At 35.5% G+C, this 19,018-nt stretch overlaps 2 protein-coding genes and 1 pseudogene across 3 annotated transcripts; 1 reads left to right on the forward strand and 2 right to left on the reverse strand.

The window, feature by feature from the left end:
* Positions 1-3,815: 3,815 nt before the first annotated feature.
* On the reverse strand, positions 3,816-9,351 carry LOC132183224 (probable disease resistance protein RPP1). 2 transcript variants are annotated; one of them, XR_009440379.1, is made up of 3 exons: positions 9,255-9,351; positions 4,572-4,777; positions 3,816-4,316 (listed from the first exon to the last, which is right to left on the reverse strand). XR_009440379.1 is itself a non-coding variant. In XM_059596624.1 (3 exons), exons 1-2 carry the CDS (start codon positions 6,183-6,185, stop codon positions 4,773-4,775), a joined length of 822 nt encoding a protein of 273 aa, XP_059452607.1. In that variant the 5' UTR covers positions 6,186-6,211; the 3' UTR covers positions 3,816-4,316; positions 4,572-4,772. The 2 variants fall into 2 exon arrangements, 1 of the variants encoding a protein (XP_059452607.1); XM_059596624.1 differs by lacking the exon at positions 9,255-9,351 and adding an exon at positions 5,369-6,211.
* Positions 9,352-9,377: 26 nt separating this feature from the next.
* Positions 9,378-13,890, forward strand: LOC132181554 (mitogen-activated protein kinase kinase kinase 18-like; annotated as a pseudogene).
* Positions 13,891-16,367: 2,477 nt separating this feature from the next.
* On the reverse strand, positions 16,368-18,909 carry LOC132181555 (probable pectinesterase 29). The gene is made up of 5 exons (XM_059594807.1): positions 18,704-18,909; positions 18,413-18,572; positions 17,538-17,753; positions 17,091-17,320; positions 16,368-16,530 (listed from the first exon to the last, which is right to left on the reverse strand). Exons 1-5 carry the CDS (start codon positions 18,907-18,909, stop codon positions 16,368-16,370), a joined length of 975 nt encoding a protein of 324 aa, XP_059450790.1.
* Between the last annotated feature and the right edge of the window lie 109 nt (positions 18,910-19,018).

Raw genomic sequence — 19,018 nt, forward strand, 5'->3', positions numbered from 1 at the left:
GAACAACAAATTTGTATAATAAATGATAATAATGTTTCATGGGAGGTGTAATGTTGTATTGAAAGATCGACGAAGTGGGTCGAATGAGGGTAACAATAGTTAGATGACCAAGATAGAATGTGATTAGGTGGGAACACTTAAAATGAGATAATGGCATGTCTCATCCATCATGTGCAAATGAGTTCCCACATTCAAGATGAGGGAAATATGAGAGAAAAATTCGAACTAATGATTTCCGTTTTATGAGGCATGATTTTTCAGTTGATTAAACTATCCCTTAAGAACTATTGTTGAGGATATAAATGTGGCATTATATTTAATCCAAATTTAATACCAAGAATGATTTATTACTAATCTCATGAATCACATGTCTGTCTAATAGGGTCTTTTTGTTTTGAATATCATAAGAAGTTTAAAGACTCCTAATTCAATACGAAGAATGATTTATTACTAGGTTCGTGAATCCCACGTGGAATATGAAATGGAGAGGAGCAGTTAGGCTTAAAAAAATGGAACAAAATTAACAATTTTATCTTAACATCAACACTTTTTTTGCCCCATTTCAATTTTCCATCACACATCTGTTTACTAGTCTATTCGTAATTTAAAACGAAGCCAGCAGTTTTAGGTAAGGTGGTTGCAAAAGTCAATTAATGAGTGGAGATCTAGGTAAGTGTGTGCAAATGAATTTGCCATGTCAAATATTGAGTTTGCATTTATAGTCTTGATAAGAATCCCACGAGCTACCTTATTTTGTTTTTAATGGGGAACCACTAAAAATTTATCATGACATTGGTATCATGATATATAAGTCCTGTTTTCATTGCTTTGGTATCTATCAAAATCTATCTCATGAAGAAAAATGGGTGGTTCCCTTCAACTATTATTGTGGGTGTAGGACAATTCCCTCCATTGCTTTGGTATCTATCAAAATCTTATCTCATGAAGAAAAATGCGTGCATCGTTCCCTTTCACTATTATTGCGGGTGTAGGACAATTGCCAGCGGTTATCTATTATTGTGCGTGTAGGACAATTCCCCTTCACTACATGCATACACGTTAACTTACTTCCTTAATTTCCAGCCCTTAAAAGATTGGTTTCATTGGATAAGGTTGTCTTGTTGGTGGTCCTGCATGTAGGGTAAACATTTTTTGCTGCCTAGCTAGTACTATATATATGAGCCTCATGTTCCTGAGCTCATCCAAATGAAACAAAAATTTTGATTTCTCTTACAAATGAAACAAAAATTTTGCTTTCTCTTCCACATGAAACAAAAATTTTGCTTTCTTAGGAGAAAAAGATGTATGGCTTTTGATCATCAGATACTAGGCCCTGCATTAGTGCATTGGGAGGAAACACAACCACCCATTTAATATTTATCATTATCCTCAAACCTCTTTAATTTCATGTCTGAAAATTCGAGCAACGAAAATATATATAATATATCAGGTAAACTATAATGACTATTTTTGCATTTTTCTCAATAATTTAATTGAAATCCAATTCTTGAATTTTGAGTCTTTACTACACTATCCAATTTGTCTTGGAACATCTTGGCTAGTGGTTGTAGGCAAGGAATTATGAGCATCAAATTAAGATGGGCAAGGCAAAACATATATATGCTTCAGTTTTACACAAAGACCACAAGACAAGTTCAAAGGACACAAGTTCTCCAAAATCAATTACTATAATATTAAATCGTGAAATGATTGAGCATACATTTTTTACAAAAATCTAGCCCATATATATATATATATATATATATGGGGTCAAATTCCTTGAGTATCACATATTATTTGTCAAAATCTATATGTCATGAAGAAACGTGCATGCATGGTCCCCTTTCACTATTATTGTGGGTGTAAGACAATTGGATGCCATCCTAGCTAGTTTATTCAATAATAATGCATTGCCAAATGCCAAGGCGTTTTGTATTGGCGTAGGAAGATCGGGATGGTTGACACACCATAAAAAGATTGCTTTCATTGGATAAGGTTGTCTTGTTGGTGGTCCTGCTTGTAGGGTAAACAATATTTTGTTGCCTAGTATTTTATATATGAGCCTCATGTTCCTGACTCCTGAGCCCCTCCAAATGAAACAAAAATTTTGCTTTCTTTTTTTTTTTTTTTTTTTTGACATGAAAATTTTGCTTTCTTGGGAGAAAAAGATGTATGGTTTTTTATCACATACTAGGCCCTGCATTAATTAGTGCATTGGGAGGCCACACAAACCACCCATTTAATTAATATTTATCATCATCCTCAAACCTCTTTAAATTCGTCTCTGAAAATTCTGGCAAACTCTCTCTTTGATTGAATGCCATTAATTGATCGGGACGTGGTATTTTTAAACTGCAAAACAAACCACCAAACAACGCAACCAAGCTATAGCCGAATCCCTTTATGTTAAGATATCAGAATCTACAAGACTAACAATTATGAATTAATCGAAGAAATAAGTAATGCGCAAGAGTCCTATAATATACCCAAGTCAACTGCTTTGATTAAGAGTGCGTTTGGAATTGTAATTTCGTAAGAATAATCTGCGTTTTTAAAAGATATCGCAAAGCATTTGACACTACGATTTAAAAAACACTTAATTTAAATTAGAAAAAAAAAATTGCGATTTTTATAAACAGGTTAAGGGGTGCTTATTTGAAAAAGTGCGAGTTTAAACCAAAATCGCATAACAAATATTTGATAAAAAAATATTTTTTAACATGTTTGACCAGACGCCTTTATGATTTTAAAAAGTAGCGATTTCAAAAATACAATTTTTAAAAACACAATTTTTAAAATAGCACATGTTAAAACCACAATCCCAAACAAATCTTAATTAACTGGTAAATCCTGTCAGGATCGATCCCCTCATTATTAAAAAACAGTGTTTTGCGGTTTTTATTTTTTATTTTTCTAGTTTACTCGAAAAGATGCATAATAAGTTGCATTATTATTGGACTTGGCATCAATGTTGAACTGGCATTTGCTTTTTTGAAAAAAAGATTACTTTTTTTTTTCTCTCTCTCACATCTCTCTTCCTCAAAAAGCTTATCTCTCTCTTCTCAGTTTTCACACAAATCTCTCTCGTCTTCTAGAACCCAAAAGCTTCTAAAAATCTATATGTCTCTCTCTTTTTTATTTAATTTTTTAATAATTTTTTCAAATGGTAATTTTTGAATAACTTCAAGGGCCTTTTAGAGAGAAAAGTGAAAAAAGTTTAATTTGACACAGTAATTCATGGGCCTTGAGATGCATATATTTTTTTAAAATCTAATACTATTAAGTTTTTTTAGCAAGTACTTCTAATAATAAAAATATTTTTGAAAAGATTGTTTCAGGAAATGAAGAGCTGTGCCATCTAAAGATTGGATAATCAAGTCCACAGGCATCCATTAAGCTTTTGTTCAATTATAGTGAGGTCCATTTATGTGGCATTTGAACTCCAGGTAGAAGTTAGGCAATAAGAAAATCACTGTTCAGAGACATAAAATCCTAAAAAAACAATAATATAAAGAGTTTTACAATCAATATATATATATATAGATATGAAAATGCCTCTTCTGCATGCCTTAAAAACAAATTATTCTAATCTTAAGTATTTTTTTTCTTAAAAATCAAAAAAAGTTGAATAAGTTATTTCAATGTGGTACCCATAGGCAGCATCAATGAATCTTCATAATAGTGTATAACAATAGATGAAGTCATTAAAAGAAAGTTCCCGCCATATCTCCCAAAGATTTGCTACAAATTGGGCGACTGTAGTGACTGTAAGTGTATGCATGAGATTAATGAATAAGGAAGTGGAATTAATATAACATGAAGCCCGGACAAAAGTCAATTTCCTTACATAGCAAAATATTGGAACAGACCATCAGTATAGTAACCAAAGCAAAGAATTGAATAAAATATAGATCTGGAAGCAAGCTAAATGCATAAAATGGCCCCTCAGTGTCACGCCATAAACCGATTTGTTCAATAGATTTTCAATAAGATATGATTTTCTTCTCGGATCAAAAGTTGAATCCTGAAAAACTCTTCTTATTTCAGATTCAAGCTTGTTTTCTGGTTCATCCTAAGTATATCATTCCATCCAGCCTTGAAAGTAGTAAGATTACTATAATCCAGGCTTTCATAGGCGTCAGTGAATATAAATTGCGAAGGCAGCACTAACAAAAGTACTGCAATAACAGAGTGGTTGGCTAACATGCATGATCATCCGTTCCAATCAGCACCCTTGGAACACAACAAACAACCAATTAGACTTGATGACAAGCAGGCATTCTTTGAACGACCTTTTGTAGAATTTGAATAAGGTGCTGCGTCAGAGAGGTCCACAAGTTAGAGGAGTTTACAAGCAGATCATACGCTTTTCGAAAAACCATTTTAACTTAGAATAGCAATAACTGATATTGAACCTGGCATATATATATCAGTTATTTCCAGATGGCTTTTAAGAAAAGCTATGAATTCTTAATCATATATTTCAAGTTCTATATACTGATAAAAAGTGTTCACTGAATTGTAGGAAGAGATGTATGTAAGAATGCAAAATATGGTTAACTGAATATCACCTTTTCACAGGTTCAGTTCATTGTCATTCTTGCAACATTACTCACCCCGAACTTCCTCATCATGGAAGTGCTCTGTATAGTGTTCATTGTTTTGTCTACAAGTGAAGCTAACATATCCGAGCATATTGCAGAAATCCCCCAATGATTCTCACACCCCATTTCATGAATTTCTGCTTTTCTATGCATGTCTCTCTCTCAAACTCACCCTGACCAAAAAACCAATAATAAACTCAGCAATTATTCAAATTTTTTCTAATAAAAACAGCAGAAAGGTAAAATTAATCTACGGACAGAGAGAATTGCAGTTAGACTCCAGTAACAATAATAATAAAAAGAATTTGTCTAAAATCTGCATTTGATTATGAGAAAACCCAGAGTTATGAAAATTTGGGATGGAATTGAGTTCCCTGGTCTATCATAAGTCTTTTATCCAATACGTGATGCTACCATTTGTAGAATATAAATTTCAAATCGAAACACAAGAAACATCTAAAAAAACAAAAAAGAAAAAGTAAGCAAGATATTAGAAATGCGAGAATGCCATTGAAGTGAAAGATGGGAAATGATACTAGAAATTTGAGAGATTTATGCAAATTTGACTGTCAGCAATGTCGAAAAAAGTGTCTATTCTTAAGCCCTTGTTTATTCCAGTTGGTTCCACAAATGAAATCAAATATTATATATCAAAAGTCTGATAGAGTAAAATGAATATGAACAACAAGAAGAAGAAAATTACTGACTAATTGGTGACTTAAAAACCTGAAGAATAATTGGTGAATCAGGCTACAGACGCATACCAATTGCTTTAAAGATCAACCGCCGAGTCGAGAAGTTTGGGATGTGAGCAATTTTTGGCCAATCCTCGCCGGTTCCTTCTTCACATCTTTCATCCAAGCGAGGACACCTCATAATCATCAAGTGACGTAAAGAGGTGAGGCGATGCATCCCTTCAGGCAGTGATATTAAATTGGGACAGTTGTGAATCTGAAGTGCCGAAAGTGAAGTGAAGTCTCCTATCCATTCTGGTAAAGACATCAGTGTGGGGCAGTTCTCAATGTCGAGCGTTTGCAAAGTGGTAACATGTCTAAGTTCCCATGGGAGAGACACCAAGCTTGTAATATTTAATACATATAGATAACGAAGTGTTGTAGGTCCAAGGCATTGTGCACTCTCTTTATTCTCATTGCTGATAAGTTCCTTGCAGTTAGAAATCTGCAAATCCTCAAGCGCAGTGAGATGTTGCAAGAGTGGAGACATGAATATTTGCAGTTCACAACACCCCCAAATCTGCAGAGTCTCAAGAGAAGTGAGGTTTTGCAGCAACACCTCTGGTAGAGATTCAAGTTCTTCTAAACGGCAAAGACTAAGAGATTTCAATTTGGAGAGAGTGGAAAGGGAAGGGGAAGATGAGATTGTTGCTTGGCTCCCTGGTGCTATGACTGGTATTAGAGACATTATAGGGCAATTCTTGATTTTCAAAGAAGAAAGGCAAGGAAATAATGGAAGATAATGATGTGGCTCATGCTCTGCTGTTACTGTTTCCCTTATCCTCAACCATCCCCTGAACTTAGGCAAATTATTAAGGTGGAAAATTTCAAGGGAAGGAAAGGACATGTCACTACCATCATAACTTATGTACTCCAGCGCACTTAAGTCAGTAAGACTAAGACGCTTGAGAAAAAGGAGTTGGTCCAATGGTGGGATATGTTGGCACCATTTACAATCCCTCATGGTAATTTCAACCAAATTCGAGAGCGATGACAACCAGCTACATGACCTCACACCTGCATATCCAACTATACTTAATTGTTTCAAATTTAGGTGTGGTTGAAGGTTTTGCAACAATTGTTGATCATCATTTGCAATTGCCTTGTCATTATCATCACCAGCTTCTATATATGGGTCCCACTCTAAGTTCAGAATTTGAAGGTGTTGCTTCCTCTCCAAGTTTGCAGCCTTGGCTTCTAATGGAGAATATCTCAACTGCTCTAAACCCTTGATATGTAATTCTCCTCTCAACTCATCCAAACTATCCAGATCGCCTAGCCCAACTTTTTGCTTCGAAACATAAGTTCCTTCCTTCCCTAAACGGTATAATGTCAGGGTCTGGAGAGCTGTCAACTTTCCCAGTCCATTCGGCATATGAGTCAAGCTCTTACACTCATAAAGCCCAAGATGCCTAAGGCTGATCAAGTCTCTAGTGTCTTCTGGCAATTTTTTAAGCCCACTACAAAAGTCAAGTCTTAGTGTTTGCAAATTTTGCAACTTAGTTATAGAACTGGGTAGTCGTTTGATTTCATAATTCCTAGAAAGATCAAGAAATCTTAAATGCTTTAACTTGCCAATGGAATTTGGCACTTTTTGAATACTCAAACGACTCATATTCAAAGCACGTAAGCATTTAAAACTTGAAATAATCGTATCATAGACTGGCTTATTCCACTCAAGTACTGGCTCATGGTCATAGAAGAGAGGACTTCGAATTCGAAAAAGAAGTGTTCTCATCTTGTTAGCCTTTAGCAAAAGAGCTGGAATATCTGGTAATGAATCTAAAGAATCAAATGCCACATGACGAGTTCTTTCAACTACTTTTTCTACATTTGAATTTGAAATTATGCACTCATCCCCTGCTATTGATTGTGCGAGATCATGAATAAGGTCATGCATTTTGCATTTCAAAATATCACCATATTCATTTCTTTGTATGTCTTGAAAAAATGACCTTCGAAGCAAATCCATAAAATACCCATGACCAATATCCTCAAGACGTCTGTTTCTATCTGATGAATGAATAAAGCCTTGAGCTATCCATAGCTGAATCAACAACTGCACTTCAATTTCAGAATCTTTTGGAAACAATGAGCAAAAGGTAAAACATTCCTTCAATTGTGCTGGGAAATGATCATAACTCAACTTTAGTATTGGGAAAATACCTCTATCTTGTTGAGTTATTTTGTAAAGTTCATTTTTTTTAATATCTAGCCAATCATCTTCTGAATTTTTTAAATATAATAGACTCCCTATAATCCTTACAGCAAGAGGAACTTGTGCACACCTTTGTATGATCTCCCTTCCAATTTCTACTAACCTTGGATTTGTTGGCTCTTCCCCGTCTTTAAATGCCATTCTTTTAAATAAATTCCAAGAATTGCTTTCGGATAGACATCCCAGAAAAAAAGGAGAAACTGTGCATGCAATCTCTGCAACTTTTATATCACGTGTAGTAATCAAAACTTTGCTTCCCTTAAGGCCACCCAATAATAGTGTTTCCAATCTCAACCATGTATCACGATTCTCATTCCATACATCATCTAAAACAAGTAAGTATCGCTTCCCATCAATTTTTGCTCGAAGCTGACATTGCAAAAAATCCATCTCAAGGCTTTCAGGTCTCCTTCCCATTGCACATTCTATGATCTTTTGAACAATAGTTTTCACATCAAAAACTTCGGAGACACACACCCACGATCTTAGCTCAAAATGTCTTTGGACCTCCTTGTCATTGAACACATATTGAGCAAGTGTGGTCTTTCCTTGTCCTCCAATCCCAACTATGGGAATGATAGAAACATTCTCTTTCACATCGGAATCCAATAACAACTCTTTAACAGCCTTCCTTTCATCCTCTCTTCCAATAACTTCTTCTTCACGTACAAAAGAGTGTGTATCTTCTCCCCTCCTATGCACAACATGTGTTCCTATAGGGCGCTCATTAAAGCCAAATTCCATCTTATCAACCGCGATTTCAACTAGTCTCACCCGAAGTGCCTTGATCTTGTGACCCATTTTAAGACCATATGCAAGCTGGTTCAATTTGGAAAAGAAGATGTGTACCTGTAATATCCCCAAATATTTAGTATGCTTTGTTTTGAAAATTTCAACCTTTTTTGGGTCATGTGTGTAATTAAGGAAAATATGAAGGTCATGTTAGTAATTATCGTATGTTTAAGTTTGATTTTATTTTATTTTATTTTTTTTCTTCTTTGATTCACAACCAGCCATTCGAATCCGATCATTGTGATAGTTTTAGAATTCCCCTACCATTGGAGATTTGTTATTGTGGATTTATTCTTTGGAAATGTTCTTGAGGTATTATAAATTATGTAATGATAGGTAATAGTGACGTTGAAGTCTTTGTGGAATGAAAAATGGTAGGGAAAACTTCACTTAACCATTATAAACTTTTATTACTTTTGTAATCTCTCCAACAAAGTTAAAAAACACTCAATTTAATGTATCAAGTTTTACAAAATTTGTAATCTCACACCTCCGTTACGTACGGAGGGATTAGAAATTTCTAAAATATTGTTGTACTTTCCTTAGTTTTGTTTCACTTTTTTTGTTTTTTTTAAGAAAATTATAATTTAAGTGTAATTTTGTAATTTCACATAGTTTATAGGGATATAATGGCCATTTCACCTTTTTGACGGACTAATTTAACCTCAAATCCTAACAGGCCGGGAGGGGTGAGATTGCAAATCTTTTGAAGTTTGATAAACAAAATTGAGAAGTTTTGAACTTAATTTGGAAAAGAAATTGCAAAAATGATAAAAGTTTGGGGAGTATTGTGAAGTTCTCTACAATTTTATTAAAAAAAAAAAAAAGAAAAAAAAAAGAAAGAATAACGGCAGTGAATTTCCTAAATATGCAAAGCTGGTTCAATTTGGGAAATAAGATTCGTACCTGTTTTGCCTTCTTATCCCGTGTCATCACTTCTTGTTGTAGAAGTTGAGTGGAGAAGTCATCCAGCAAGTCGTCAGCTTCGTACATGGCATCCTTCAGCTTTCCAAGCCAATCTTTGACGGCATGGTTGTTGGCCTGCTGCTCCTCTGCATCCAAAAGCACAGCTTGGATAGTGGAAACCGTTTTCCCAAGCCTTTGAAGCTCATCTTTGAAGCCCCAGAGCAGTGCAATCTCTTGGAGAGCAAGAGAGCCCAAGCTCTTAATGATATTCCCAGCAGTGTGGAAGAGAACTGGTTCGACCATTTGTTGTGGATGAGTCGAGTGATCCTAAAAGCCGCTATTGAAGTTATGATCAGAGGCTTTGGAGCTTGGAAGGAAGATGCGTTTGGTGTATTATTGATAGATACGCATTTCTGTCATATTTGAGAACCTTCTATATATAAGTCAACGACAGGTTAAGCCCAAAGAGAAAAAGTAAAATGGAAGGTTAAAGTATGGGATAACAGGATAAAGAATGGCGCTATCATTCCAGAAAAAGTACAAGAGTTGGAGAATTGTTTTGGAAGGCTTAATTCCAAAACAGAGTGTTTATTCACCTTTTATAATGCTGTACAGAGTGACGTAAATGGTAAACTATTTTCTACAATTTACAGTTATTGAATATAAAGAAAAGAAAGGAAAGCTATGAGAGTAAAAGGTAAAAATCTACGGCTATTCAACTATTAACAAATGAAAATAAATCTTCAACATATGGAAATGTTCTCCAGACTTGCTGTGCACGATGGAAGCTTGTGTATGGTGATTGTGCTACATCTTTGGCATCTTCCATTCTTGCTTGATGATTTTGCTGTCAATAATTATGATGAGACCTGCGGAATATAAAGCTTCCTTAATATAGAATTCTTGCTGTCCACACAAATCACGTGCAAGCTGTCATGGCAAAATCTTTGTATGATTTTGCTGCATCAAGGCATGATCTTCAATATCTTGGTTAACAATTCCCTGGTATTCCTCATCGCCATCTGCGTTTGCCCTATGATTTAGTTCTTTAAACCATCAAATTTTTAAGTAAAAGAAAAGGTGACCCAAAATAAAAATGGTTAAAGCGTTGATTAAATGATTAAATTTTTTTTCTTCTTGATTGAAGTTTTTGAAATAAATATTAATTTAACATAGTATCAGAATCAGAGGTCGTGAGTTCACATATTGGACCTCATTTATTAAAAAGGAAGTTAAACTCATGAAAATTGTTATAGTGTTTGATTAAATAATTAAAATTTAAAATTTCAATTTGAAAGCAGCCACCAGATCTAACGTGGCCATGTGCATTTCTCTCATATTTTAGTTCACGATCTTATCTTCCGAGTAAGCGAACTGTTAAATTAAGGGGTATAGTAGCATAGGGGTTCCATCAGATCCAATGTGGGCCATCTACGTTTCTCTCATATTTTAGTTTACGAACTTATCTTTTGACTCTGTAATTGAAATGTTAAATTAAGGGGCAGCAGCATAGGGGTTCCAATAGATGGAGACAGATTTTTTTTTCCTAACAGATGAGAGACATTAAAAAAAAGATTTAAAATTTCAATAAACTAAATTGAGAGGTTTTGAACTTTAAAGGGGACATTACAATTCGGGGAGGATATGTGAATTTTTTCCTAAATATTACCTGTCATTTGTTTATTCTTTTAGTCGTTATAATTGGTTATTTCCTATTCACTTAAATCCTGATGTCACCAATTTATTTATTCATTTTGGTTGAATTAATTTTTTATTGCAAAATCAAATCCGTGCAAAGTGATTGGGGTGGTGAGTTTTAGAGTCGTCGTAAGGCTCTCCTTCCACAAGGGATTGCTCGTCACCTTTCTTGTCCCCATTTTCACCACCAAAATAGAATGGTTGAGTGCAAACATCATCATCTCGTTGAAACTGATCTTTCACTCTATGCTCATAGTTTCGTTCCCCAATCTCATTGGAATGATTCTTTTCAAATTGCGTGTTTTTTGATCAATCGACTTCTCTCACTGAGTCACTGGTCAATTCCCATAAATCTCTCTTTGAGCTGCTTTTTCAAACTCAACCTGATCTTTCCTTTTTATGTGTGTTTGGTTTGGCATGTTGGCCTCTCTTGCACCAATATAATAAATACAAATTGGATTTTCAATTCAAAATTTGTGTTTTTCTTGGGTGTAGTTCCACAACAAAAATCAGTTTTTTTTTTTTACCATTGATTTCTGATGTGTCAATGGTACTGACACGTCAGAAAACTCTTTCTTACGTGTCTCAATGGTTAAAAAGGTGGGTGTTAAAAAATTCAAGTTTTTGACGTGTCAATGTTAACATGTCAGAAATTTCTGACATGTCAGAAACATGTCAAAATTTTTTGACGTGGTGATTTTCACCACGTCAATAAATTTATTGACAAGGTGAAATTTACCACGTCAAAATTTTTTGACGTGGTGAATCTACCACGTCAAAAATTTTTGTCGTGATAAATAGTGCCAGGTCAAAATTTTTTTGACGTGTCACACCGTTTGACACGTCAGTAATTATTGACGTGTCAGACACCTGACACGTCAATTTTTATTTTTATTTTTTTTCATTTATATATTTTTTGATAGATTTTCAGGTTTATAACTAGATTTATGTGTTAACCTGATAGATCCAATATCCAATTCAATTCATTCAATTCAATACATTCAATATCCAATATCAAATACATCAAATCCAATACATTCAATTCAATCTAATATCTACATTTACATTCAATATCCAATACATCCAATTAATCCAGTACATCAAATACATTCAATACAATACATATATACACCCGGCCAATACATATACATTCAATCCAATACATATACACATATGAAATTCCAATTCAATTTGCATATACATCCAATACATATGAAATTTCAATACATCTACTACGTTCCAAAACAACATAAAACAAAACAAATATCTACATCGAAAATACGTTCCAGTATTAAAAATATCTATATCGAAAATACGTTCTAACCCAACACAAAACAAATATACAATCAAACTATCTCTATTCTATCTGCTACAAATATATAATCAAACACAAATATACAACACAAATAAGTTCCAACTAGTCTCAACAAACATATAGTTTGATATAACTATATACATCAACAAATAGTAACAAAATATATACACAACTTAACAAACAACGAGAGAAACCACGTGCTTAGTCCAAGTCAACATAGTCATCCCCCAATGCCTTATCTGCATTACCTGCAAATGAGTTGTGAACCAATGATAATCAATGAAAAAAATCCAAAACACAGATATACAGTGATGTAAATATACGTTAGTTCTAAAATGAACCACGGGAACAATGCGTTGCTAACTGAGACTTTTGTAGAGACACAATTCTAACCGTTAAAGTGATCGATATGGGCTATAGTCATGTTAACCGAAGAATAACAAAAACAACACAAATATGGCATTACCTCTGTCGGGCGAGGATCTAGAGGTCAATGTGAGCATGGCCTCAAGTTGGCGAAAACGGGCCTCAAAGATGACATCTTTTTTTGCTATCTGAGCTTTTTGTTCTTCAATCTGTTTGACCATCTCATCTATCGCACGTCTTTGTTGTGTTCGCAATTCGCAAGCGCAGAGGCCGGCTTGATGAATCGGCGATCGGACATTACACCCGGCAGATTGTGCAAGGGCTAGAGTACTTGCATTCACATGGCTTGGTACATTGTAATATTAAAGGTAGGAACATTTTGATTAGTGAAGATGGTGCAAAAATTGCCGACTTTGGGTGTGCTAAGTGGGTTGATAAGGTTGAAGAGGCTTCCCCCATTGGTGGCACGCCGATGTTTATGGCACCGGAGGTGGCGCGTGGGGAGGAACAGGGGTTCCCTTGTGACATTTGGGCACTTGGGTGCACACTAATTGAAATGGCTACCGGCGGTTCACCGTGGCCTAATGTGGCTGACCCAGTAACGGCCTTGTACCACATTGCATATTCCGGGGAATTGCCGGAGTTTCCAAGTTGTCTGCCGGAGCAACAAAAGATTTCTTGGATAAGTGCCTGAGAAGGTGTCCAAAGGAGCGGTGGGCAGCTAGTCAACTTCTTAAGCATCCGTTTCTTGTGGAATTCAATTCCAGTGCTGCAAAGCCGATTCAAGAATCCAATTCAAGTTCTTCGACGAGTATTCTTGATCAAGGATTTTGGAACACGCTGGAAGTGTCAGAAAACCAGAGCAATCTGGTTGGTACACGTGTGGAAAATCCGCCCGATGATAGGATCAGACGGTTGTCGTCACTTTCAGGGGTACCCAGTTGGACATGGAGTGAGAATTGGTTCACGATTAGAGGGAAAAGTTGCGAGGAAAGCAATATTATTATGGATGATATTGAAAGTGAAGCCGATATAATTTGTGGGTCAGCCATAGATTCCATTGTTAACGGTATGGAAGAGCTGGAGAGCACAGTTGGTGGAGAGGGGTGGTTGAATTTTTCAAGTTACAATGTAAATAGTAGCTGTGAGAATTTATTAGGTTTGTGTAAATGTAGGAAAAGTAGTGTAGCTTTGACCAATTTTAGTTTTGAGAGGGACATAGACAAGTTGTTTCTTCCTTCAATTTCAAGTTTTTAAAGTTCATAAACAAATCATCTCTCTCTCTCTCTCGCACACGCACCAACACAGATACTCGCAAGTTTACATTTCGGGACAATAAGTTCGAGTGTAAACACTAACAAGATGCAAACTCGTGAAGGATTCGGCTTGAGTTCAATTTTAATTGGTACCGAATCTGTTGAGATGGGACACATGTGACTCTTATGTCTTGTTATGGAACAAAGCGGCCCAACTCCAATTCATCTAGTTCCAATGGAACTGAACTCAAGATAAACTCATTCATGAAGGTATGGTTTGCAGTAAGTCAATTTGCCCAAGTTTGACATTGAAGTCCCACACCTTATCCTGCTCATATTGGAGTTTCTTAATTGCCTGACCCTATCCTCTGCTTCAGTTTACCCCACAAAGGCACTTTGGGTACGTCCAGTGACATGTACAAAAGTTCAGCCGTGTACCAAAAAGTTTTGGGCTACTTCCAAATATAAAATCATATACCTACCCTTAACTTTACTTTGTTAGGTATGTAAATGTGGATGAACTTTCATGACTCAAAAAGGGTACCAATGTGACCATTTCTATTATAGAGTAGTCCACCATCTCCCCTGTCTTCCCTTTTTGGTAGGTAAAACGGGATCAAGTTCCATGAGGCAAGTGGCTGAAGCCACATACAAAATGCAATGTCCCACACCACCAACAATTTAAACAATTCCAGTGTTTTGTTGGTTACGTTTCGGATAATAGAGCTTATCGTTATCTTAAATTGGATTTTAATGTTACTATTGAATCAAGTAGTATGAGAATGTGGATGTCGACTCAAGATGGTCTATAGAGTGTGTTTTGCAGTGTCTGGAAGGTCGAGATGTTTGAGAATACGAAGAACCGCTTGACGTAAGTAAATGTTTACGGAACTGTTTGCAATCGAACATGCGATATGCCAATGAACTAAGTATGCTTTACTTTTCAAATAATATGTTTTGAGCCTACTGATTTTTATAACATGTTTAGAATTGCTTCAAATGAGAATTGCTTAGTATATGATTTGCAATAAATGAAAAATATTAGCATCTTATGACATGATTGTGGAATATTGGCTACCATTATATTAGGTTGTCCCTTTGGTTATAGAGTTTATTTTTATTATTATTTGGCCTTGGATCTAATGGCTATTTGTGATGGGCACACCATAAAAGGATGGGTCACCATTACGGCTTTGCTAGTACAAGGTTGGACTCGGTTTGATTGCTAGTATATGACGGTATGTGGCAATATCCGGGACATCGGCATTGTATTATAAGTCTCATAGAACAACACCGAGTGGAAAGAGGTTAAGGGCTAGAGTAGACTATATGGAGGATAACTATGACTATTAATGCTTGTAATGTATAACATATGATTTCTTGCATTAAAACGCAAGTGACTTGTCATCGGAATTGTGCCACCCTTTTTTAAAACAAATCACATTTTGAAGGCGTAATAGTGGAGGCAACACATACCATTTGTTAAAACCACATTTAATAATTGAAGATTACAAATTGTTTCCTTAAGGCTCGATACATAAATCAGTTTCATAATAATTTTATTACTTTTTTTTTTGACATGTCCTCACAAGATGGGGGAGGGGGATTCGAACTAGTGACCTCCTCTTCATGAGGCGTGGTCCTTGCCGATTGAGCTACCTTTTGAGGACGAATAATAATTTTATTACTAAGTCGTAAACTTATGCAATTATTTTTGTCTACCTGTGGAACACTTGAGTGTTTTGCATATTAGCATGTTGTCAGGCTGTAGAGTGAGAAATTCACCGAGACAAAGATGTTAAGCAAATGGATCATGTTGTTAGGTTTGCTTAGCTAGTAGTTAAGTATTAATGCTACACTAGTGTCTGTTTGAAGCTCTATGTTTATAATTGATGATACACGAAGTTGTTTAAAGATGTATTATTAGATGTCTCATATTATTTATTTTCGTTTTCCGCTATAGTATACCATGATAATTAGTTCCCTATAGTGAATCTATCTAATTACTTGTTAATTGGTTTGAAGACACTGTGAGTAACACTCCAAGTTAACTAAATTTAACTATTTAATTTTGGGATGTGTTACACTACATTAATATGGAAACCCAACTGTAACATCATGGTCTTAACTCTAGTTAAGATACTGAGTAAATTTGACCCTAAGCTTAGTTAGAAATCAAGCTGGGCTTGGACGTGATAAGTTATTACCGTAGTAGACGTATGGAAAGTCTACAGCTCACAAAGTCACAAGGTTGGTTCATGCATAATGCATTGCATGAATGAAGCTCTGTTTTGGCAACCAAAACAGAGGAAATGATTGCCAAAACAGAGGAAATGATTATTTTCCATTTTTCTTCGTTATTTTCCTTTGCAAAAAATATTCTAGTATCTAAATAAACTCAAACATGTTTGATATTCGAAGAAAGACTCCAAATACGAGATAAACAAATTGGAAATTGGTTGATTGTAAGGGTTTAGCTTAGTAGCTTGGTTGATTCTCTATCCACCCTTCTGCATTTATGAAGCTTATGTCTACAAGCTTTTCCAATGTTTTCTCGGGTAAGTGCTTCACCCATTTCACACGCTTCAACATGTCTGCCCCAGGGCCTATGTTCTTCACCTCCGAGAACGTGATTGTATCCCTACACAGCAAGAAAAATATTGAAAAGATAAGTAAAAACAAAGAAAAAAAAAGGCAATCTTGATTAATCTTTGGTAATGGCACAAACACTCCCATTTTATTCTCTTTTCTCTACTCCTTGACATGGCACTGTAATGTCTGACAGACAAAAAAATTTGCCTCTCAAACATCACGCAGCTCGCATGGGTAGTCGGACCACCCAATTGCACATTAGGGGTGGTCACAACCACTCTTGATGGCTCTGATGGTGGTGCAACCGCTCTCAAAGGTCTAGTTGGGGCGATCGACCACCACATGCATGGTTGAAGCTAGACAAATTATTTTATGGGGCTGACATGGTAGTGTCATGTTACATTGCCATGTCAACAAATACTGAAAAAGTGCCGACTGGGACAGAACCAAGATATGCAGTGTGGGAGAGCAAAATGAATTTAGGAGATCAGGAGTATATATAGGAAGTGGGAGTAAAATGAAAATGATTGCCTTTTAATTTCCTTTAGAATCTTTAAGATGAAATATTGTAGAATGGCAAAAAGTTCTTACTCTTGTCCTTCAGAATACCATGCATCCCAACCCTTTGGTGCAATAATATTCTCGAAATAAGACTGGTAAAACACTACTCTGGAATGGTTCCTATAAGCTCTCCCTAAAAATGCAGGGCCAGATCCTCTTATTGCACAGTACTTGAACACAAAACCATTGGGATCTTCTTCACTCTCTCGGCTTTGAGCTGTAATATAGGCAGTCCCGCTGGCCCCTAGACGTGATTTAGTTACATTTATAAAGCAATCCTGCACAATAATTTCAGTCTAATCATATAAAGTAATGTAAGGGGTTAATGGACTCCTTATGCGACCGAGCACGAGCCCGTCGGCCGGAATAAGTTGTTTGGATAAAGGTCTCCTACAATTTTCTTGTGTACGTGAAAAAACATCGTAGAAAATCCTGATCCAACTAAAAACTTCCAAAGAAATGGGAGATAATTAATTAACCATGTTTTTGTAAAACCTGATAAATTGATTGGCCACCACCCCAGATGAAGTCTATTGCACCTTCAATGTAGCAAGTGTTAAAAAAGTGACGGCCTTGCCAATCAGTGAGTGTATCCTGAAGGCCAAGAAAGCCACAACGATAAAATGCTGCTTTGTCTCCTTGAATTAGAGCTGCCGGTGCCCATGTAACATTTGTTACCACATCGCTAGATAGCATATGATTGTATGTATTCTGTTAGCAAAATAAGAAAAAGGAAATCAATTTTATAAATTGTTATTTTCTTTAATTTTGGTTTATCTCCTCCATTGAAAAATATTAGAAATTCTCTTATAAAAAAAATAAACGGGTTAAGATCGTTTTCAAAGGAAAAAGAGTAATGATACTCCTCACACCAATTTATCACATCTATCACATTAGGAGACGTAATTACATGGCCACCCTAAGCTACAATGTCTTCCTCAAATTCTTAACCCCCAAATTTATTTATTTATTTTACCTTGTAAACCTAAAATTCTAGTTTTGCCTCATATTACACCGGCTGATGTGTGGTGTTTTAACTTTTAAATGGCTTTCCTTTTTCCTGTTTTTTTTTTTTTTTTTTTAAGCGACTCGCATAGAAAGTCACTTAAAACACTTTACGTCAGTTGGTGTAAAATAAGTGTGATAAATGTATGTGAAGAATAGTATTACTCGTGAAAAAATAATTGGCGTTCTTGCCAATCATCTCGTCTCTACCGTTTATATTTTCATAGGAAATTTTCAAATGGGGTTTTTTACTAGAGGTAAGCCAAACTCATTTTCTTTATCCTATAGAAAATTTGAAATTACATAAATATTATTTAACTTATATCTTTCTGCAAGCTTAGGATGGAAAAAATAAGCGGCTTAACTTCGAATGTAATATCACGAGCCACAAAATTGTCTGCATACAGCTTGAAGGTAGCACTTCTCCCGGAGTCTCCAAATTCTCCCCATTGGATAAAAGTCAGACGACTGCTCTCTCCCTGAAGAACTATGTATGGTTTGTCTGGAGGGATTTCAACTTTTTCTCTAGACATTAAAAGAACAAAGAAGAGAAGATTAATGGCTGAAATTTATTTATTGGGACGCTTAAAAATGGAGTTTATGTATTCATGCGATTTTATATATTAAAAGTGTGATTTTAAATCAAATCATAGTACCTATAAATACCGGCCGTAACGTGGATACGAGTCCATAATTTGTTATTTGATGGGATTGAATCAATGGCTTTTTGCACTGAGGTGAAGTTTCCTTTGCCAAAGAGATCAACTGTGATGGTGGTGGAAATTATTTCTTCTGCCTTGGACACATGAAGGAAAAGGAAGGGAGTCAATGTAAAGTAGACCATAAGCTGAAGATACTCCATCATGGAGAACTCCTAGTTTTTCACTACCTAAATTGCACCAATTGATGAATCATTTCACCATTTGAATCCGTTAGTTTTTCAAAATGTAATGACTTAATTGGAAGTAAAT

This window comes from Corylus avellana, chromosome ca5, assembly GCF_901000735.1.
Source record: "Corylus avellana chromosome ca5, CavTom2PMs-1.0".
NCBI classification, from domain to species: domain Eukaryota; kingdom Viridiplantae; phylum Streptophyta; class Magnoliopsida; order Fagales; family Betulaceae; genus Corylus; species Corylus avellana.

What these genes read in the sequence shown, in the direction of transcription:
- LOC132181555 (XM_059594807.1), bottom strand. Translation starts at nt 18,909, where the DNA reads ATGGAGTATCTTCAGCTTATGGTCTACTTTACATTGACTCCCTTCCTT. An exon ending in GTTACGGCCGGTATTTATAG is followed by an intron (nt 18,573 to 18,703) that starts GTACTATGATTT and finishes TTTAATGTCTAG; the next exon opens with AGAAAAAGTTGAAATCCCTC. An exon ending in CCAAAGGGTTGGGATGCATG is followed by an intron (nt 16,531 to 17,090) that starts GTATTCTGAAGG and finishes CTTGCTGTGTAG; the next exon opens with GGATACAATCACGTTCTCGG.
- LOC132183224 (XM_059596624.1), bottom strand. Translation starts at nt 6,185, where the DNA reads ATGTCCTTTCCTTCCCTTGAAATTTTCCACCTTAATAATTTGCCTAAG.